Source organism: Ceratotherium simum, chromosome 22 (genome assembly GCF_057802395.1).
Source record: "Ceratotherium simum simum isolate JZ-2026a chromosome 22, ASM5780239v1, whole genome shotgun sequence".
Classification (NCBI taxonomy): domain Eukaryota; kingdom Metazoa; phylum Chordata; class Mammalia; order Perissodactyla; family Rhinocerotidae; genus Ceratotherium; species Ceratotherium simum.
In genome coordinates, this window is record NC_141921.1 from 29,744,690 (window position 1) to 29,764,046 (window position 19,357).

The window sequence follows — 19,357 nt, forward strand, 5'->3', positions numbered from 1 at the left end:
ATTCTTTAATTTTTACCTTCAATTATTTATTTTTTCATTGGGCTTTCATCTGTTCACCTGTTAATTCCTTTGTTCCTTGATGGATTCATGCATTCCTATGCCCAGAGAACCAGCTTCTCTGTGCCAGACACTGTGTGGGCACTGGGGGCATTGACAAGAACCAGACCTAGTTCTTGCCATTGAGGAAAACGTATCTCACACGCCCACACCCCAGGAACCAGGAAGAAGGTGCTGAGTGCTCTGCTGGGGATGGTGGTGCCAATCAGGGAAGGCTTCCTGAAGAGCCAGACCTTGAAGGATGACAGAAAGAGACTGATAGATTGAGGGGTCCGCCAGGGGCAGGCACCAGTCTCTTTCATCTCTGTGTTCCCTAAGCCTGGCACCTGACTGGCAGTGACAAATGTTTGTTTGTCAGTTGAACATGCAGACCAACGGCCGCTCAAGGGCTGCCCGATGGTGGAGGTGCTGGTGCCCAGCCAGAGGGAGACCACACTTCCCAAGTCCTTGCTCCTCCGCCTCGCCCCCTGTGTCTTCCTCCCCATCCCTCCTCCCATTTTTCTAAGCGAAAAGCGTTCTTATCTGCATCCCACCGTTCTCTGCCATCCCACAATCACATTGGGACACACCTGAGCACACACACAGGCATTCACACACATCCCTGCTCATACATAGAAACACTTGAGCCTGCACAATGTGTCCCAGTTGTTGATTCCAAAATTGCAGTCATCGAGTTCATTGCCTACAATCACACACACACACACACACACACACACACGTCTGTGCTTACACACTCTCCATGCCTCCCTGCCGTATTCCAACACACATACTTCTCCACCAAGCAGCCCTTGCACACGCATCTCTTCCTCCCCAGACAGGAGGAATTTTCCTGGTCCTTGGTTTAAGGCAGAAGCAGTAACAATGGTGGGAGGGGGTGTTGAATGCCAGGTTGAGGGGGGTCAGGGATCCCTGCTAGTTGGAAAGGCTGGAACTGTGATAGAGGATGATACTCAGTTTTTCTAAAACTTGGGTGTGTGTGGGAGGCTGACACCCTCCCCCTCCTTCAGTGTGGCCTGAGGGCTGATTCCTCTGAAAAGCAGTTTCCTAAGAGAGGGGTCTCCTGCTGCTCCCCACTGTCCATCATGCCCTGTCCCCAGTGCCCAGCCCCTGCGGATGGCAAGGCTTGGTGACTGGATCTGCAGTGGCTCTGGTGACAAGAGTCTGGGGTCAACCAACTGTGAGAACTTGGGTAAGGCTTGTCCCCATCTGGTCCTCAGTTTTCCCAGCTGCAAAAGGGGGGAGTGGGCTTCAGCAATAAAGAAAAGCCCCTCTTAACCTCAAATGCAATGATTCTAAATGAGAAGGTGCTTTTGGGAGTGAGGAACCTGCCCCCTTGTTGGGGGCCTTTGAGAAGGCTGTGCTGGGGGTTGAGGTCTGGGGGGTGGAGCTGGGGTGCAGGGAGAGGGCTGGGAGAGCCGACCCCAGTAACCCGGGGGAGGCGGGAAGTGGGGGCGGGCGGGCCTGGAATTTGAGGGCCCCTCCCCGCCGCAGGCAGCTGGCTTGGGGCTGGGGCGTGACTGCGAGTTCTCCCCACCGCCGCCGCCGCCGCTGCCGCCACCGCCGCTACTGCGGCTGCAATAAGAGAAGTCCAAGGCGGCTTCCTCCTCCCTGCCCTGAGGGGGCGGCGGTCAGAGGCGGGCAGCACCCCACTTCCCCCCACCCCACGTCGCTACTCGTGGCTGCTGGGAGCCCCGGCTGGCTCGTCCTGGGATCCATCAGGAGCGGCCTGCCCTGGGACCAGGTAGGCGGCCGTCAGGTGGGCTGGAGGAGCCGCGCGGTGCCCCGCCCCCGGCCCGCCCGCGGCCCCTGGGGGAGGGCTGGGGGGAGTTAGTCTGAACTTGGCGGGGAGAGCTGAGGGAGTCGAGGGTCAAAGCGGCCTCATCCCTAAAAGGACCTAAGGAGGAAAACTGAGAAGACCTGCAGAGTGAGGCTGGTAAAATTTGGGGAGGGGGCTGAGGGAACATGGGGAAAGCAGACTAAAGGGATCCCCCAAAAAGCTCTGGTGGGGAAAACGGAGGGAAACCTGTAGAGTAAGATTGATAGAATTTGGGAAGGGGGCTGAGTCGGGGGAGAGAGACTAAGGGGACCCCCCCAAAGGGGTTGGAGGAGAAATTGAGGGGACGTTGAAAGTGAGGATTTGGGGAGAAACTGAGGGCTCTGGAAGAGGGTAACTAGGTGGGGGGACTAGGAGGGTCAGGTGAGGAGGTCACCCAAAGGGAGTCAAGGAGAACCATTTCTGGACGATGCAGAACGTGGGGCGCGATTCTGGGGGTCCTGGAAGTCTCCCTATCCCGAATCGGCAGAAATCAGGGGTGAAGCCAGTAGCGGGGATGCAGCTCCCTAAACCCTCCCGCCCCCTCACTGGTGGGCTGGTCCCGGATGGCTAGGGGACTCCTTCAAGGCGCTAAAGGCATGGGTCCCCGCTTCCTAGGGAAGACCCCGCCCTCAGCAGGGATGGGCCTCTCTGGGTGCCCCCTCTCCGCCCGCGGTGGCGGTCTCGGTCCACGTTCCCCTCGGGATCCGGGAATTGCTGGCCGCCCCGACGGAAATCCTGCCTTTGACCGCGATTGCCGGGAGGGGCTGTCTCCATGGCAACAAGAGGGCGGAGAGGCAGAACCCCGCGCTTGGCTGCAGTTGGGCGCATTGCCGGCGCAACCCATTTGGGTCCCAACCCCGCCCCCATTTGCGGTCCTTTGTTGGGGGCGGCTGCCCCACAGAAAAATAAGGCGATGATGCTCAGTGTTCAGGGATCCTGGGGTGGGGAATATGCAATCTCAGGGACTTAGCCAGACTGGCGCCTTGATTGCTGTGTGAGTTTAGGCAAGTATGGGGCTTCTCTGGGCCTCATTTTCCCCATTTGAATTATGGGGGGAAATGATCTCTGCCCCTGCCCAGCCCCCACGCCCCACCCCATCCCCAGTCAGGAGAATCAGGCAGAAAGCAGTTTTTGCCGAGTGTCCTGGAGGGGTAAAGTGTTCTCACTGACCAGGGAGCCTCTCCTTCACCTTCCGGAAAGCAGGTAGGGGCACCACAAAGCCTGACAGGACCTCCTGGGACCAGTGCACAGTTGACATCTAATAAATAAATAAATGTTTGTGGATATATTGAGGGCCCATCCTGGGAAAGTCAGCAGGTTTTAGATCTGTCCCCAGCCCCCACGGTGCCACACCCAGTGATCCCTGAGTCTTTTGGCATCCTTCCCTCTGTGGTGGTGGTGGGAGAGCAGAGCTCTGTCCCCACTTCACAGATGGGAAGATGGAGAGTCACTGACAGGGCAGGCAGTAGGGACTTGGAGTCCAGGGCATCTTGTCCGTGATGTGGTGAGGAAGGTAGCCAGAGCTGAGGCCTTAGTTCCCTCCTCATCCCTACCAAACCCCTTGTAGCTCTCTGGGAGGGGAGAGGGTGAGAGAGAAGGTATGGAGTTCATGTCATGGGCTTCATGCTGGCTCCTGCTCCATGGTGGGCATGGAGCTGTGAGTGAGGGTGTGAGTGTTTGTGAGTATGGTTCGGGCTTTGAGTGAAGGAGCATGAGCGTGTGAGCATATGTGTGGGTGTTCAGGTGTTCTCTGCAGCCACCTGGGGCTGATGTAGCAAAGGAAGTGGCCAGACCTTGAGAGGCTTGGTAGGGGGACCCCAGAGCTGGGGAAGGAGGAGACAGAGCCCTTTCTGCACAGAGCAGACCAGGCTGGCCTATGATGGGACCCGGGGAGGGGGCTTCCTGTCTGGCCACACTGTGGAATCTAGACTCCTGTTCTCTCAGCTCTCCCTGGACCACCCATGGCTCCCATCTCCCAAGAGTCTTGAATTCCTAAAGACCTCTGTTTTAGAGGCTGGTGGGTGAGTTTTCAGCAACAGATGAGAAACCACTTTTACCTATAAGAAGTGGAGAAAATTCAGCTGACACTCCCAGGACCATGTGGAAGGTAAAGCCAGTGTGGCATGGATAAGCCACCTCTCCCCCTCTTTCTTCCTCCCCTCTGCCCTCAACACACCTGGCCCCACCAGTGTGGTAGAGTCAGACTGGGGTATGTCTTCTTAGCCCCTGGGTGTTCAGGGGTAGGAGGTTGGAAGGCTTCAAGAAAGGATGGTGTGCGATGATTGGAGGTTCAGTGAGAAGTAGGGGCTTCAGTGAAGGAGATGAGGGCTCAGTAAGGGCACTGGAGTTCAGTGAGGTGCAGAGTCTCTGAGGGTGAGGGATGGAAGCCTTCGGTCAGGAAAGTCAGGTCTTGGTGAAGGATGGGTGCAATTGGGCTGAGACTTGTGCCCTGCCCCTGGCCAGCCCAGAGCCCTGAGGAGAAGCCGGAACTCTTGCAGGATGGTGGTTTCCTGCCACTGCCCAAAGTCCCAGTTCCCTTTTGGTGAAATCCCCCAGGTGGCTGGGCCAGCTCAGCCCTCCCACCTCACCCTGGGAACTTCTCTTTCTTCTCAGCCCTGCCACTCCCCCTCCCTTGGCCTTGGAGGGGCCTTCCTCAAGGGAAAGGAGCAGAACTGAAAGTTCACTGAGCACCTACTCTATGCCAGGTGCTTTCAGGGGCTTGACCGCGTTAGATACTCAGAAACAACCCTATGAGGTAGAGATTTATATTCTTATTTTCTAGGCAAAGGAACTACAGCTCAGAGAGGTGAACTCATTTGCCCAATGTCTCAAGCTAGTTGTCAGGCCAGGTAGAATTTGAGCCTAAATCTCCAGATCCCACAGATATTTGGCAGGGGTTGCAGGGAACAAGACATCCTGTGTGTACATCAAAGCCCTGACATGGCTTTGGGAAGTGTGGACCTCAAGAAAGGATGGGTGGGCCTGGGGATCCTGTGTCCAGGAGTAGGGGTGTGCAGGAGGCAGGCTACCTGCTGAGTGGCCCGCTGCCATATGGCAGGAGTGGTATGTTCACTTGGTCAGGGACTGAGTAGGAAATATGACGTTCACCAGTCAGGGACAGCATGACCTCCTGCTCAGGCTGTGGGGAACACAGCCACGGTGCCAGGAACAGGACTCTGGACCTGAGTTAATAGTCCTGGCTTTGAATCCCCTGTCTGGCTATTTGACCTGGAGCAAGCCAGTTCCCCCTATACACAAGAAGAGGATGGACTGATAAGTGGTCCCTGGGGGCCAGTCTAGCTTTGCTGCTTGTGGTTCTCAGCCTCACTCGGCCACTGCACCCTGGGCAAGAGCCACGTCTCTTCAAATCTTCCCAACAACTGCACAGAAGGTACAGATGCCAAAACTGAGGCTCGGAGGGCTTATGTCATTCATCCAAAGTCCCAGAGCTAATACTATAGAGCTCAGTAGGGCCACACAGAGGGAGAAGTTGAAGGCAGGAGCACCATGGTCCAGCGTTGGACCTCAGCTCTGACACCCACAACCTGATTTTGACCCAGCTGAGGCTCTGGAAGCTGACTCCTATCAGCCAGATGTTTAAGAGGCATAGTCATAAACAGACCTGAGTGCCTACAGTGACAAGGATGCCTGTGGCCACTCTTGGAGCTGCCTCCTCTCTGGCGTTAGCAGGCAGCCAAGTTCAGCACTGAGAAAAAAGACCTGGATTCAGATTTGTGGGCTATGATAATCAGTGGTTGCCTGAGAGAACCTGGGCAGGTCACTTCCCCTCTCTGGGCTGTAATGAGGACTTAGAGCATGTAGCACAGGGCTTGGCACACTGTAGTGCTCATTAAGAGACACACATCTTGCTTCTACCAGGACGACAAAATAGAACAGTGCTTATGGTGGGCTTTGGAGCCAAATTGGTGGGGGTTGCCTTTTAGGTTCCCCTGACTCACTATGTAGTCTTGGGGAAATTACTTAACATCTCTGCGACTCTGTTTCCTTATCTGTAAAATAGGGGTAATCATAAAACTTAGCTCATAGGGTCGCTAAATGAGATCATGTAAGGGAATTGCTTGGCACAATGCCAGGCACTGAGTAGATGCTTAATAAATTAGCATTTTTAAACTAATAGTTACTGCCACCTAGTTTTCTAGGAAGTCAAATTGCTCTCTGAAGAATTACTGGCACTAGTTGTGATCCGAGCTAGGTGAGGAGGAAGAGTCTTGGTGGCTATTTTCAGGCAGGTGCTTGAACAGAGTGGACCCAACCTGCTCCCTCTTTCTGTCTCTTTAGTTCTCGATCTGTCTCTGGCATTCTCTTCATCTCTGCCTGTCTCATTTTCTGTCTCTGTCTCTCTGTTGCTCTGTGTCTCTACTTCCCATGCCTGTCTCTGTCTCTCTCTTTTTGTTTCTTTCTGGCAGCGATGTGCTGGAGGCAGCTAGGACTGGCTCTGGGGAGCTGAGTCTGCCAGTCTCTTTCCAGCTCAGCGTTCAGGAAGTCACTTCGGTAACTTGAAATCGGCCATGGTGGGAATACTTACACCACGGAAATCAGCAAATGCTACAGATCAGGGCCTTCTTTTTTCTTTCTTTTAGGAGTCAGTACACCAGCACATCACAATGTTTCTCTTTGTCTCTATCTCTTCCTTTTGTCTGTCTTTATGTCTGTCTGTATCTCTCAGTCTCTGTCTGTCTCTGCCTTTTCTTTTTCTGGCTCTCTCCATCTCTTTCTCTCCTCTGACAAAGCCACCTGAGCATGGTCACATTCAGTGTGGCCTCCTCACTGCCTTGGGCTATGCAGATGCCAGACCCTATGCCCTACACCCTTACCTCACATCCTCCACCCCCTCAGCATACTGGTGCCTGGAGAGCTAGGCCTGGCCCGGGGCTCTGGTCCCCGCCGGGCTTGGGAGTGCAAAGCCCTGTGAGCTGTCCCCCGCTGCCTTCTGCCACACTGTCAGCCCTGCCCGGGCCCTTCCTCAGCCCACAGAGCTCTCCATCTCCCTTTCAGAGGCTGACAGTTTCTGAACCCCCACCCCATCCCAGGCATGCAGAATTCGGGGCTCCCCTTAGGCTGATTTTAAAACATTGTGGCGATATGTACCTGGGTATTGTTAGAAGTGGCAACAGTGTATCTATGCAGAGACCCAAGAGGCTGTATAAGTTTGTGTCTCTTATAGAGGAGAGCTGTGTGGGGGTCTGTGACTTGGGGGAGGGCTATGTGTATCCCTGTGTCCCTGTGGGCTTTCAGGAAGGGCTGTAATTATCCATGTCTGTGACAGACAATGAAGAGAAGTGGCTCCGATTCTGGAGCCTAATGCCAGGATACATCATCTGTGTGACCTTGGGCAAGTTTCTAAACCTCTCTGCCTTGGTTGCCTTATCAATAATAATAATAATACCTCATAGGGTTGTTATGAGAATAAAATGAGGTGATATATATAAAGTGTTTAATGCAGTGGCTGGCACATAGGAAGTGGTATAAATTCTGTATGTGCTATTCTTGTGGAGAGGCTGTGTGTGTGTGTGCGTGTGTGCAGGTGTGTGGGTATGTGTAGATGGGGGAGGGCCAGAGGTGTGTGTATATGGGAGTGTGGGTATCCTTGAATATGTATGTGTCTGTGAATTTGTAGAGGAGCTCAGAGTTTCTGAATTAGGTGCTGTGTGTAGCTGAGGTAATGTGTGTGTCCGAGAATATATTGAGAGGGCTGTGTGTAGCCTTGTGTACCATTTGAGATGTGCACACGTGTCTTCCTGTGAGAAGACCTCCATTCTCACCCTGTAACCCTTGTTTTCATCACTGAGGACAGCCTTCATCCTGTCCCTCAGTGCCAGGGGAGGCCCTGGGCCCTGGATGCCTCACACACACACCGCTATCCTCTCCCTGGCCCTGACCAGCCCTGCAGCATCTGGGAGCCTTTCAGACACAGTAGTTTCACCCCAGGGGAGGATCCTGAGGTGAAGATCTCAGCAATGGCTTGGTGAACAGGGGCTATTTTAGGGCTGTCACCACAGCCTGCCTCACAGTTCACCACACGGGTGTCGCCCCCTCCACTCCCACCCCCCCCCCACATACACACCAGAGAATAGCTGCAGTGAAGGGTGAGAAGGGCTGGTAGGGCTAGAGGGTACTGATGTGACAGAGCCATCAGCTAGGCAACTAGACCTGGTGCATCCAGGAAGGCTTCCTGGAAGAGGTGAGTGGTTCTGGCTAGGAGGGGCAGGACCCAGGGAGAAGAGGAGGAGGAAGATATCCACAAGAGGAACTGGACTTGGGAGTCGAGAAAGGCTAGGTGGGGGCCCCTGTCCCAAGGGCCCTCAGGCCCCTCTGAGGAAAATCAGGGTTCACTGGATCAACCCCACCCTACAACTCTCCATTCCTCTCACATCTTAGGAAACCGGGCCCTCTCCCCAGCAGTTCCTCTCTGGGTGTTGCAATGGCAGAGTTTCTGGCAGGGCGTGGGGAGCCCTTGCTCAATGACCTGCCTGCCCTGTTGCTCAGAGGACACAGCTGCCAGGAAAAGGTTGGCTCATTTGGGGGGCTCCCCAAGGGATCCCGGTGGCCCTGGCTTCTGACCTGGGCCTTCCCCTGATGCAGGAATAGGAGCAAGCTCTGGAGGTAGGTGTTCACTTCGCTCTGCCACCAGACGTAGCCCTGGGGCTGCTGGAGTTTACCCAGCCCAGGCTGGGGGCAGAGGGAGCGTCCGGAGGAAGGGCTTGTTTTTAGGAGACAGTGACTGGGGGCCTATAAATGAGCTGAGCATGGCTTGATAGAAATCCAATCAGAGAGATGGTCTAACACAAAAGTAAGAGTGTCTGAGTGTGCGAGTCTGTTAACCTGAGAGGCAGCCTATGTGCGCATATCTGTGCTACTGTGCATCAGAGCTTGGGCTCATGGGAGAGTTCGTTTGTGTTGGTGTGCAGTGGTGTTGGCAAGCACGCTCATGCAACTGTATGCTGTGAGTGTTGGTGTGTGACTATGTGCTGGTGTGTATGTGTTAATGTGTTGGTGTGTAGGTGTGTCAGGCGGATATGTGAGTGAGAAAGTTGGTATGGGTGGTGTGTCCTGTGTGAGGGTGGATTTGTAAGTGTGCCAGGGGTGGTGGGAAGGAAAATGAAGGCAGAAGTCATGCTGGGGCAGAGCCCAGGCCTTCTGGCTTCCTGAAGAGGGCAGGAGCTGGCAGCTGGCTAGCAGGAACATTGGCAGAGCCTTCATCTTCCATGTCCTTCTGTCTCGCCCTCAGGTCTCCGGCCCCTCCCAAGGACCATGCTGCAGCCTCACTGACCCAGGAGTAGGGGCCTGAGGGGTGAGTGATGGAAGTGGGGACTGAGGGCTTTCAGGGTCAGGAAACGGGATGGGGGTCCCACAGCTCCTCACACCCCCTTCTCCTACAAGGGCCCTGTTGCTAGGTAACAGATGGGGGAGCCAGAATGAGGCAGCCTGAGAGGCCAGAGGCTGGACCCAAGACAGGATATGGCCTTGATCCCCCTCTGCAGGGAATCTCCAGGTGCAGGCACACAGCCCGCACACACTCACGCATCAATACATAGACGTGCACATACACAGAGAGAGACGCACACATACACATAGAGACATCACACATATTTACACAGACCTGCACACACAGATACACACACACAGATGGACACATACACTCCCACACAGGGCTATGCACACAGTCATGACACACAGACACAGAGAGACCTACTCACACAGACGGACATGCATGGAGATACACACAGAGGCATGTTCGCACAGAACTGCGTACACACTCATACAGACATGAATACACACAGAGCCATCACATGCACAGAGACATGTATACACATTCATATACACATGCAGACACACAGACATTCATAAAGGGCTGCATATACACACACCCATGCAGACACACATCCACAAGCAAACACAAATACTTAGAGACACACAAAGGACGCACACAAACAAGCACTCTGAAGGAGTCACAGAAATACAAGATATTGAAGCAATAGGAGGAAAAATATATAAATAAACACAGCAACATCCCGAAGCAGAAAACCAGCCCCTTTGAGGATACCCATACTTTCTCTGAACACACTAAGGCAGCTGGGAGGTAGACCCAGTGGTGGCCCTGCCCTGCCTTTATCCCTCACTAAGGAGGACGCCCAACTCTGGGCCTGAGAGGGGAAGCTGCATGCCTGTGTGAGTGTGTGTGTGTGCATGCACATGTGCATGCATGTGTGTATAGGGTGGCATATCTGGCAGGGGCCCCCGAGTGAGGCATGCCCCCATTCTGTAGCAGGGCACCTGGAATGGGCTGTGTGTTCTGCAAGAAGTCGGAGCCAGGGCCAAAGGAGGATGTTGGCCTGGAAGGGGACTTTAGGGGCTACGGGGCCGCGGACCACTATGGCCCTGACCCTACTCAGGGCCGGCCTGCGTCCTCCTTTGCCTGTATCCCCAACTACAACAACTTCTCCCCTCAGCCCGCCAGCCCCGCCTTCCTTGATGGGGGCACCATCAGGGGCATCTCAGGTGAGTCCAGTGGGCTGGAGGCAGGCACTGCCTGGACCCTGGGAGAATCTGGGGGAAGGGGAGACCTGGACTTGTCCCTAGGAGCCTCCAGTATGACGAGGGAGACACAGCCCTGCTTTCAGCACTCAGTCTGAGGGACTATGTACAGCCCCACCCCCAAAAGCCCCAGTCTGACGGGGGAGACATGGCTCTGTTCCCAGTCTGAGGGACCCTAATGACAGATGCAAGTGGAAGAGGAGGAGTGGGTGACCTGGGGACACCCCAGGGTGGGAGGGATGGGCTTGAAGGTATGTGTCCTGAATCCCCGGGGGGCCAAGCTGTAAAGCCCAAATCAGAAACCCATTGGACTCCAAAGGCCTTTGGGAACCAGACACTGCAGCAGTGGGGAGGCACAGCACCTGGCTGGGGATCAGGACTTGGGGGGTCCTGGAGGCCTCAGCCCCCATGTACCTCCTGTCCCATCCCCTACTCTGCTAAGTAGCCCTGCTTCTGCAGGCACTGGGGTGACCCTGTTCATCGCCCTGTATGACTATGAGGCCCGGACAGAGGATGACCTCACTTTCACCAAGGGCGAGAAGTTACACATCCTAAACAACAGGTAAGTGACCAGGCCACCCAGCTCAGGGCATAGCCTGGGCTAGGAGCAGGACCCAGAGAGGAATCCTACCTGCTGCCTATCTTCAGAAAGCTCCAGCCTAGTTAGGGACACAGATACATGACAATAACAACCCTGGGTGATTGCTACTATGTGGGGGAAACATGAGGAACTACGGGCACAGAAAGAACATCAAACATGGTCCCCAGGGTAGTGGTGGTCAGGGCGGGCTTCCTGGAGAAGGTGATTTCTAAGCTGAGACTATAAAAAATGAATAGACATTGAAGGAAGAGGTGAGAAAAGAGGAAGAGTGAGAGAGAATGAGAATAAATGATGACTTCTGGAAACCACCAAGTGGTTCAGTCTAGGTGGATCATAAGGTATGAAGTGCCAAACAGAGAGAGCAGAAGCTGGACACATGGACGGGAGCAGATTCTGTGGGCTTTTTAAGCCATGCTAAGGAGTCTGGATTTTATCCAGAAGGAAATATGTAGCCATTGGGGGGTTTCAGTGAGGAAATGACCTAGTGAGCTGTCCACCTGAACCCCAGCCCAGCTAAGGAGCCAGAGGAGGAAGCCAGGAGGCCCACATATCCCCAGACATTTTCCTTCAGCAGAGAAAAGTCCTCCTGGGGCAGCTGCAGTGGCTGGGGGCAGAACAGACAAAAGCCCTCATGTGTGTGTGTCCAAGGTGAGGTGGGCGGGGCCAGTCTCCATCTGATCCTCCGTGTGGCTGGCCCTGCCTGGCCCCAGGGCGCCCCAGAGGCTGAGATGCCGCTGACACCCCCTGTTCTGTGCCTACAGTGAGGGTGACTGGTGGGAGGCTCGGTCCCTCAGCTCCGGACAAACTGGCTACATTCCCAGCAACTACGTGGCCCCTGTGGACTCCATCCAGGCTGAAGAGTGAGTAGGGGTTGGGGGGATGCCAGCCCTACGGACAGCACCGTGGAGTCCAGACTCAAGGTCACCTCTTGGGCAAGTCACAGCTCCACTCTGAGTCTGTCCCCTTATCTATATTTTTGTAAGGTCATTATGAGAATAAAAGAAGAAAATAATGATGATAATAAATCGTAGATAATACTTATCTAGCACGTACTATGTTCTGGGCACTATTCAAAGTGCTCTCTGTGTATTAACAGAGTTAGAAACTATTATTATCCTGTTTTATGAATGAGGAAACTGAGGCACAGAGAAATTAAATATCCTGCCCAACTTCACATGGCTAACAAGTAGGTGGAGCTGCTGTTTGAACCCAGATAGTCTGGCTGCATTTGCTAAGCATTACAGATATTGCCCCTGAGTGGTAACAACAGTGTATGAGCTTTAAAAAATTGTAAAGTGCTAAATAAATCCACAGGGGCATTACTTAGATTTAATTCTATTAAGGAGGCAGAGAATTATCATTCATGGAATACTGGTACATCCTTGAGATACTATGACATGTACTTTATCTATCTTGGTTCATTTAATTCTCACAATAACACCATCGATATTATTATTGTCCTCATTTTATAGATGAGGAAACTGAGGCTCATGAAAGCTTTTTTCTCTATCCTCACACATACATACATGTATGGGAAAAGAAAGGATTGGAGGGACTGCAGAGTGGGAGTCCCCAGGACTTGGTGACTGACTTGCCATTGGGCTATGGGGAGTGGGAGGAATCAAGGGTGACCCAGAGTCTTCCTGAGAAACTGAGTGGGTGATGGTGCCATTTGCTAAAGTGGGGTACACAGGAGCAGGTTGGGTCCTGGGAGGGACTTGCCGGGTTGAGGTTCATGGAGAGGAACACCCAGGTGGAGGAGATAACAGCAGTTAGATTAGGTTGTGTTTTATATGAGAAGTGCCCAGCCCATGCCAAGCCATGCCGCTGAATTAGGCCAGAGGAAGGGGCACCTTTTCCTAATTGGCACTAAGTCTCTTTAGTTTGTTTGCTGTGGTTCTTGCAGAGGGCACATCTGGGCAGGGATGGAAATTTAGGACTCTTCAGAGTGGAGATGATAATTAAAGCTGCACAGGAGGATGAAGAAAGAGGGAGGAGAGAGAGAAAGAGATTGGCCGGAGGACCCGACTTTGGGGAAAGCTGCCCTTGAAGGAGAGGGAGCTGTAGGCAAACCAGCCCAGGCCGATTTGGAACAGGCAAGTGGGCGGAGGAGAGGTTTCAGGAAACGAGAGAGGGAGTGTCCGAGGCTGCCTCTGGATTTGGCAATGAGGGTGACCTTGGTGAGAGATATCTCTGTGTGAAGTAGGGGTGGAGGCCAGACAGCAGAGCTTGGGACGGAGTAGGAGGTGAGGAAGTGGAGAGCCAAGTGTGAAGTGCTTTTTCAAGTGAAAGGAAGGTGAGAGATACAGCAGACTGTTGATGGCAAGCTAGGGCTTAGAACAGTTTCCTTTGGGTAAGGAAGAAATGTGGGCCTAAGTAGAGGTTGGTAGGATGGAGAAGCTGCAGATGGGGGCTGGTGGGTGGGGTCCAGAGCTCAGGCGGGATGAGGCCTTCATCTGGGGAGGGTATAGGAGGCATGGAGGAGAGGACAGGTGGTGATGCAGAAGGTGGGAGGTTTGGGAGGTTCATGCTTGTGTCCACATCTTGGGTGCAGTGTCACGAAGCTCTGAGAAGCACTCAGTGCAGTGTTGTGGTTAAGAGAGTGTCGTGGTTGAGAATGCAGGCCCTAGAGCGGACAGCTTGGGTTCCTATTCTGGCAACACAGCTTATGAGCCCTGTGGCCTTAGGCAAGTTGCTTAACCAGTAGGTATCTTAATTTCCTCATCTGTCTAATGGGGTTAATAATAGTACTTACCTTACAACGCTGTTACAAGAATTGAATGAATACATATATTCATTTAATGTATTAAAGCAGAGCCTGATACAAAATTAGTGCTGTTATTATTATATTAATTACTAAGGAAGTAGCTAATGTCATGGGTGTGGGTGGGGGCAGGGCTTTGAAAAAACTTGGGAAAGTATCCTGTCTCTACAGCCCTTCAACAGTTCCTCCTTCCCTGATACTCCACTTGCCAATGCCTTCCCTTGTTCTTCAAACTATGCCGAGTACCCAGGTGTGGATTGACAATCCCAGAGTTCACTGAGACTGCCACCTCCCTTGATTTGAAAACTATACTCCTTTGAATTCAGCCCAAGATGGTCACAGGCCAATTTAGTGATCAAATGACATCTGAGTCTTCTGTGGCATCTGTGTCACTTCAACTCCGCCGTGTACTTTCACAGTTGGTTTAAACCTCCATTCAGTCCCAGGAAGAATATTCAAGAGACAGCAGGAATGCTTGAGGCCTGAGGTTGAAGTTGAGGCTTAGAACAACATGCAAATTTCAGAGAGTGGAGGAAACGCAGCAGTCAGAGCCCAGCAGGAGCAGTTGGAAAGAGGGGAAGAGAAGCAGGAAAGGGTGTCATTCTGGAGGAAAAGGTTTGAGGAGCGTGTGGGGAGAGGATCTGAGGCATTGCCTGGGGTGGTAGGAAAAGCAGTAGAGTGGGTGACAAAGGGTTTCAGGTGGAGCTCATCAGCCGGCCTGTGGACAGGTCACTTCCCCTCTCTGAGCCTCAAGTTCCTCATCTGTAAAACGAGCCCATGGAGGGCGGTAGTGAGAGGGACCAACACCAGTGGCACCCTGATAAAGTCACTGGTGACTGGGGTCCTAGCCATTTTAATTCAAGAGAAACCCAGAGAGTGGAGACGAGAAGCCTAACCTTTATTGGGCACCTACTGTATGCCAGGCATTCTACAGTCTCCTTCTCTGTGATCCTCGTCACCAGGCTGTAAGCAGGTTTATGAGCCCCATTTCACGGGTGAGGAAACTGAATCTTGGCTAGTGAGGTGACTTTTCCCAGGAGGCTGGGGGCGTTGAACCAGGTGTGCCTAACTCTTGCGGGCCCTTCCCAACAGGTGGTACTTTGGAAAGATGGGGCGGAAGGATGCGGAGAGGCAGCTGCTTTCCCCCGGCAATCCCCGGGGGGCCTTTCTCATTCGAGAAAGCGAGACCACCAAAGGTAGGGGCTGCACCACAGCCTGGGAAGGGGCAACTGGGAAGCCCATTAGGGTGGGTCTAGGAGTAGTGGGGTGGGGCTTGGGTCAGGGCCAAGACTGGGACAGGGTTGGAGGGGTAGAGCTAAGACAGGGACTGGGTTCAAGGGATGTGGCCATCCAACTTCAGAGTCCCCAGCCTTTTGGGCCTCTCTGGGCTCCCAGACCGGGGACAAGGAGGAAAGTAGGCCTGAAGGTGACCCTTGCCCACAGGCGCCTACTCCCTGTCCATCCGAGATTGGGATGAGGCCAGAGGTGATCACGTGAAGCATTACAAGATCCGCAAGCTGGACACGGGTGGCTACTACATCACCACGCGGACCCAGTTCAACACTGTGCAGGAGCTGGTACAGCACTACATTGGTGAGGACGGGCCCTCAAGGCTGCTGTGTGCTTCAGGTCCCTGAGCCAACCTGCTGAGACTGAGACCCAGAGAAGGGAAGGGTCTCCCAAAGCTGGAGTGGCCGGGACAGAACTAGAACCCAAGAGTCTGGGCCCCCAGCCAGGACCCTGCTCTGTAGGATTCCAGAGGAAACAGGTGTGAGGCTGTCCATGGCCAAATGGAGCCCCCTAATGTCTGAGCTGGGTAGGAGGCTGCATAGGCCTGACTTGGAGAATGGGTTGTGGGGTTGAGGGGAAGGTGGGAAGCAATGCCCAGGTTTCTGCTTTGGTTGGTTAGGCCAAGGATGAGGTCCATGGAAGGGTGAGGGCCTCATGTCCATACCTCTATCGGGAATCCCCAACTCCGTTTCCACCTGTCAGAACCCCACCTTATCCTTGGAAGCCCAGCTGGAAGCCACCTCCTATGAGAAGTCCCCCAATCCTTGCAGGCATCATTTCTCCCTCTTGGTGCCACCTCCTACCCTGGGCACCAACATGTGGACTTACCCAGTGGGCCAGGTTGCCTTCTTCCCTGGCCTGTGATCTCACTTGTGGCCTAGTTCCTTATAACTGATCTTGGGGGCTGGGGTGAGATGAGGAATGTGTGCGGTGTCCTGGCCTGCCTGTGACCTCCGGACCCCTCCCCAGAGGTGAACGACGGACTGTGCCACCTGCTCACGGCGGCCTGCACCACCATGAAGCCGCAGACGCTGGGCCTGGCCAAGGATGCCTGGGAGATCAGCCGCAGCTCCATCGCGCTGGAGCGCCGGCTGGGCACCGGCTGCTTCGGGGACGTGTGGCTGGGTACGGAGGTCCCGGGGCGGGGGCAGGGGCGAGGGCTTGGGCTGGCGGGAAGTCGGTCCTGACGAGCCGCGGCCGCCTGGCAGGCACGTGGAACGGCAGCACGAAGGTGGCAGTGAAGACGCTGAAGCCGGGCACCATGTCCCCGAAGGCCTTCCTGGCGGAGGCGCAGATCATGAAGCTGCTGCGGCACGACAAGCTGGTGCAGCTGTACGCAGTGGTGTCGGAGGAGCCCATCTACATCGTGACGGAGTTCATGTGCCACGGTGAGGGGCGCGGTCAGGAGGCGGAGTCCGGAAGGCGGGATTTGGGGTGAAGTTAAGGTGGGTGTCTCTGGAGGAGGGACCTGGGTGGCGATCTCTGACGGGACGAGGGTCAATGGGCAGAGTCCGAGTGAGGGGAGGAATGCGTGAAGCCACGTGAGTGCTGGGAGTGGGGGCGGGGCCAAGCTAGACAAGGCGGGGTCTGGGGGCGGAGCCCGGGCGTGGTGGTCAGCTGGTGGGTGGGGCTTGGGCGAGCAAAGGTGGGATCTGTGATGAGGAAGGATCTGGGGCGGAGTCTGAGTGGGGCGTGTCTAGGGGGACCGAGGAAGAGAAGAAACGAGATGTGGGCAGGGTCAGAGTGTCTGTGGAAGCCGGGTCTGGGCGAGATCTGTGAGGGGCTGAGGCACCTGGTGGGGTCCTGAGTGGGGGCAGATCTAGGTGAGCGGGCTGGGAGCAGGGGGCGGGGCCAAGCTATTTAAAATGGATTCCTGATAGGGGCGGGGCCAAGCGGGAGAAGGCGGGCCCTGGAGCTGCGGGTAGGGTCTTGCTGCTGATTTTCTGGGTTCCTCTCCCCAGGTAGCTTGCTGGAGTTCCTCAAGAACCGGCAGGGCCAGGATTTGAAGCTGCCCCAGTTGGTGGACATGGCAGCCCAGGTAAACTGGGACAGCAGCCTTTATCTCTCAGATGCCCCTCCTATTAACCTTCCACAAATCCCTGTGCCCTCAAACACCTAGCCTACCCCTAGAAGTGCAGCCCTATTCACTGGATCATCTGTGCGACCTGAGGCAGGGCACTGCCCGCTCTGAGCCTCAGTCTCCTCATCTGGAAAGTGGGTTTTTCAAATGATTTCTCACACCAGCCATGGTGTTCCCATCTCTTCATACCTTGTCTCCTCAGGTAGCTGAGGGCATGGCCTACATGGAACGCATGAACTACATCCACCGCGACCTGAGGGCAGCCAACATCCTCGTAGGGGAGCGGCTGGTGTGCAAGATTGCTGACTTTGGACTGGCCCGCCTCATTAAGGATGATGAGTACAATCCCCAGCAAGGTGCCCTGCCTCACCCCACCTTCCAAGAGCCCCCAGTGCACCAAGGGGCTGCCATGGGACCCCACATCTTCAGGAACCCTTCACCCTATCCCCAGACCATCTGGGACACCTCATCCTGATGTAGTGTAAGAGGCGACTCTGGGTTCAAGTCCTAGCTCCTCCACTTACCAGCCTTGTGGCCTTGGCCAAGTCACCTAACCTCTCTGAGCTGTCTTTTCTCATCTGTAAAATGAAAATATTCAGAGAACAGTAAGTCAACAGATATTTATCAAGTGCCCATTAAGTGCCAGGCGCTGCTGTAATTCTCAAGTGAAAGACAATAGACTGTAATAGCATGAACTCTGTAGCCAAAATGCCTGGGTAGGAATCCTAGCCACTTAGAAGCTGTGTGATCTGGGCAAATTACTTAACTTCTCAGTGTCTCCTTTTCCTTATCTGTACAATGGGGATATAAAAATAGTATCTACCTCATGGGGTTTTTGTGAAGGTTAAATGAGTTAATTATGTAAATCACTTAAAACAGTGCCTGGCATGTGGTAAAGCCTATACAAGTGTTAGCTGTTATTATTATGAGAATTATTACAACGTTTGTAAAGTGTCCAGCACTATACTAGACACACAGTAAGTGCTGGCTAGATCCCAGGTCCTTTCTGTCATGCCCAGAGACCTCTGTGCTCAGAGTCCCCAGTCCTAAAGATGCCATTCTCTTAATCCAGCTGTTCCCAGGGACCCCCTCATTAACTTTCCCTTCTCCCCCAATCTCTCCAGGGACCAAGTTTCCCATCAAGTGGACAGCCCCAGAGGCTGCCCTCTTTGGCAGATTTACCGTCAAGTCAGATGTGTGGTCCTTTGGGATCCTGCTCACTGAACTCATCAGCAAGGGCCGAGTCCCCTACCCAGGTTGGCTGGGGGGTGAGGAGGTGGAGGGTGGTCATGGGGAAGGACTTCTTCCAGGTTGCCTCTTTGGGAGGGGCTCGGCCCCCTGACTGATGGAGCCCCACCCTCCAGGCATGAATAACCGGGAAGTGTTGGAACACGTGGAGCATGGCTACCACATGCCGTGCCCCCCAGGCTGCCCAGCATCCCTGTACGAGGCCATGGAGCAGACTTGGCGTTTGGACCCGGAGGAGAGGCCTACCTTCGAGTACCTGCAGTCCTTCCTGGAGGACTACTTCACCTCCACAGAACCCCAGTACCAGCCTGGGGATCAGACATAGCCCATTTGGGCATCAACCACCTCTCTGGGGGTGCCCACCAGCCCCTTCCAATCCACAGGGCCCTGGTCCCAAGCCCCTCACTTAGAACCCTAGAGAGTCCTAGCATGTCAGAGCAAGCAGGTTGCCCTGACACCATCTAGGGCAACTCACTCATTTTAAAGATGGGGCAAATCAAGGCTCAGAGATCATCCCTCACGCGCTCTGGCCCCAAGCACTATTTCTCCCCTTCCCACCTAGGCCCTACATGCCTCTAGGCTCCCTGTTCCTCCCCCCAACCCCCAAAAGAGAAATGCTCAGACCTTGTCTAGTTATTTATAAAACTGTATATCCTTTCCCTCACTTATCTCCTATCCCTGCTTTCCGACCCTGTCATCCCACCCTGGTCCAGGCCCCCAGAATTCACCTCCTACTCAGAATTCACCTCCTACTCAGTTCCCTCATATCTGTAAGTTACAAAGACAGGGAAAGTCTCTGCTGGATGCCTTTCCTGCTGGGTGGACGCTGTAGTCCAGGACTGGGGTCCAAGCCCAGGGTGAGGGAGAGGGTTGCTGAGAGCTCCCACCCTCTCAAATCGTGTGTGTGTTTATGGATTTTGTGAATAAGAAAAATGACAATATGAA

The 19,357-nt window shown here is 54.2% G+C and overlaps 1 protein-coding gene across 10 annotated transcripts; it reads left to right on the forward strand.

Moving 5' to 3' along the window:
* Positions 1-1,625: 1,625 nt before the first annotated feature.
* FGR (FGR proto-oncogene, Src family tyrosine kinase) lies at positions 1,626-19,357 on the forward strand. Of its 10 annotated transcripts, none has more exons than XM_014784058.2 (13): positions 1,626-1,798; positions 9,123-9,185; positions 10,161-10,393; positions 10,889-10,991; positions 11,792-11,890; positions 14,887-14,990; positions 15,238-15,387; positions 16,054-16,209; positions 16,293-16,472; positions 17,046-17,122; positions 17,367-17,520; positions 18,289-18,420; positions 18,529-19,357. In XM_014784058.2, exons 3-13 carry the CDS (start codon positions 10,174-10,176, stop codon positions 18,735-18,737), a joined length of 1,584 nt encoding a protein of 527 aa, XP_014639544.1. In that variant the 5' UTR covers positions 1,626-1,798; positions 9,123-9,185; positions 10,161-10,173; the 3' UTR covers positions 18,738-19,357. The 10 variants fall into 10 exon arrangements, with proteins under 10 accessions (XP_014639544.1, XP_087302599.1, XP_087302595.1 ...); XM_087446473.1 differs by having other exon boundaries at positions 10,164-10,393; XM_087446469.1 differs by lacking the exon at positions 1,626-1,798 and adding an exon at positions 1,890-1,990.

What these genes read in the sequence shown, in the direction of transcription:
- FGR (XM_087446468.1), top strand. Translation starts at nt 10,144, where the DNA reads ATGCCCCCATTCTGTAGCAGGGCACCTGGAATGGGCTGTGTGTTCTGC. An exon ending in TTACACATCCTAAACAACAG is followed by an intron (nt 10,992 to 11,791) that starts GTAAGTGACCAG and finishes CTGTGCCTACAG; the next exon opens with TGAGGGTGACTGGTGGGAGG. An exon ending in AGAAAGCGAGACCACCAAAG is followed by an intron (nt 14,991 to 15,237) that starts GTAGGGGCTGCA and finishes CCTTGCCCACAG; the next exon opens with GCGCCTACTCCCTGTCCATC.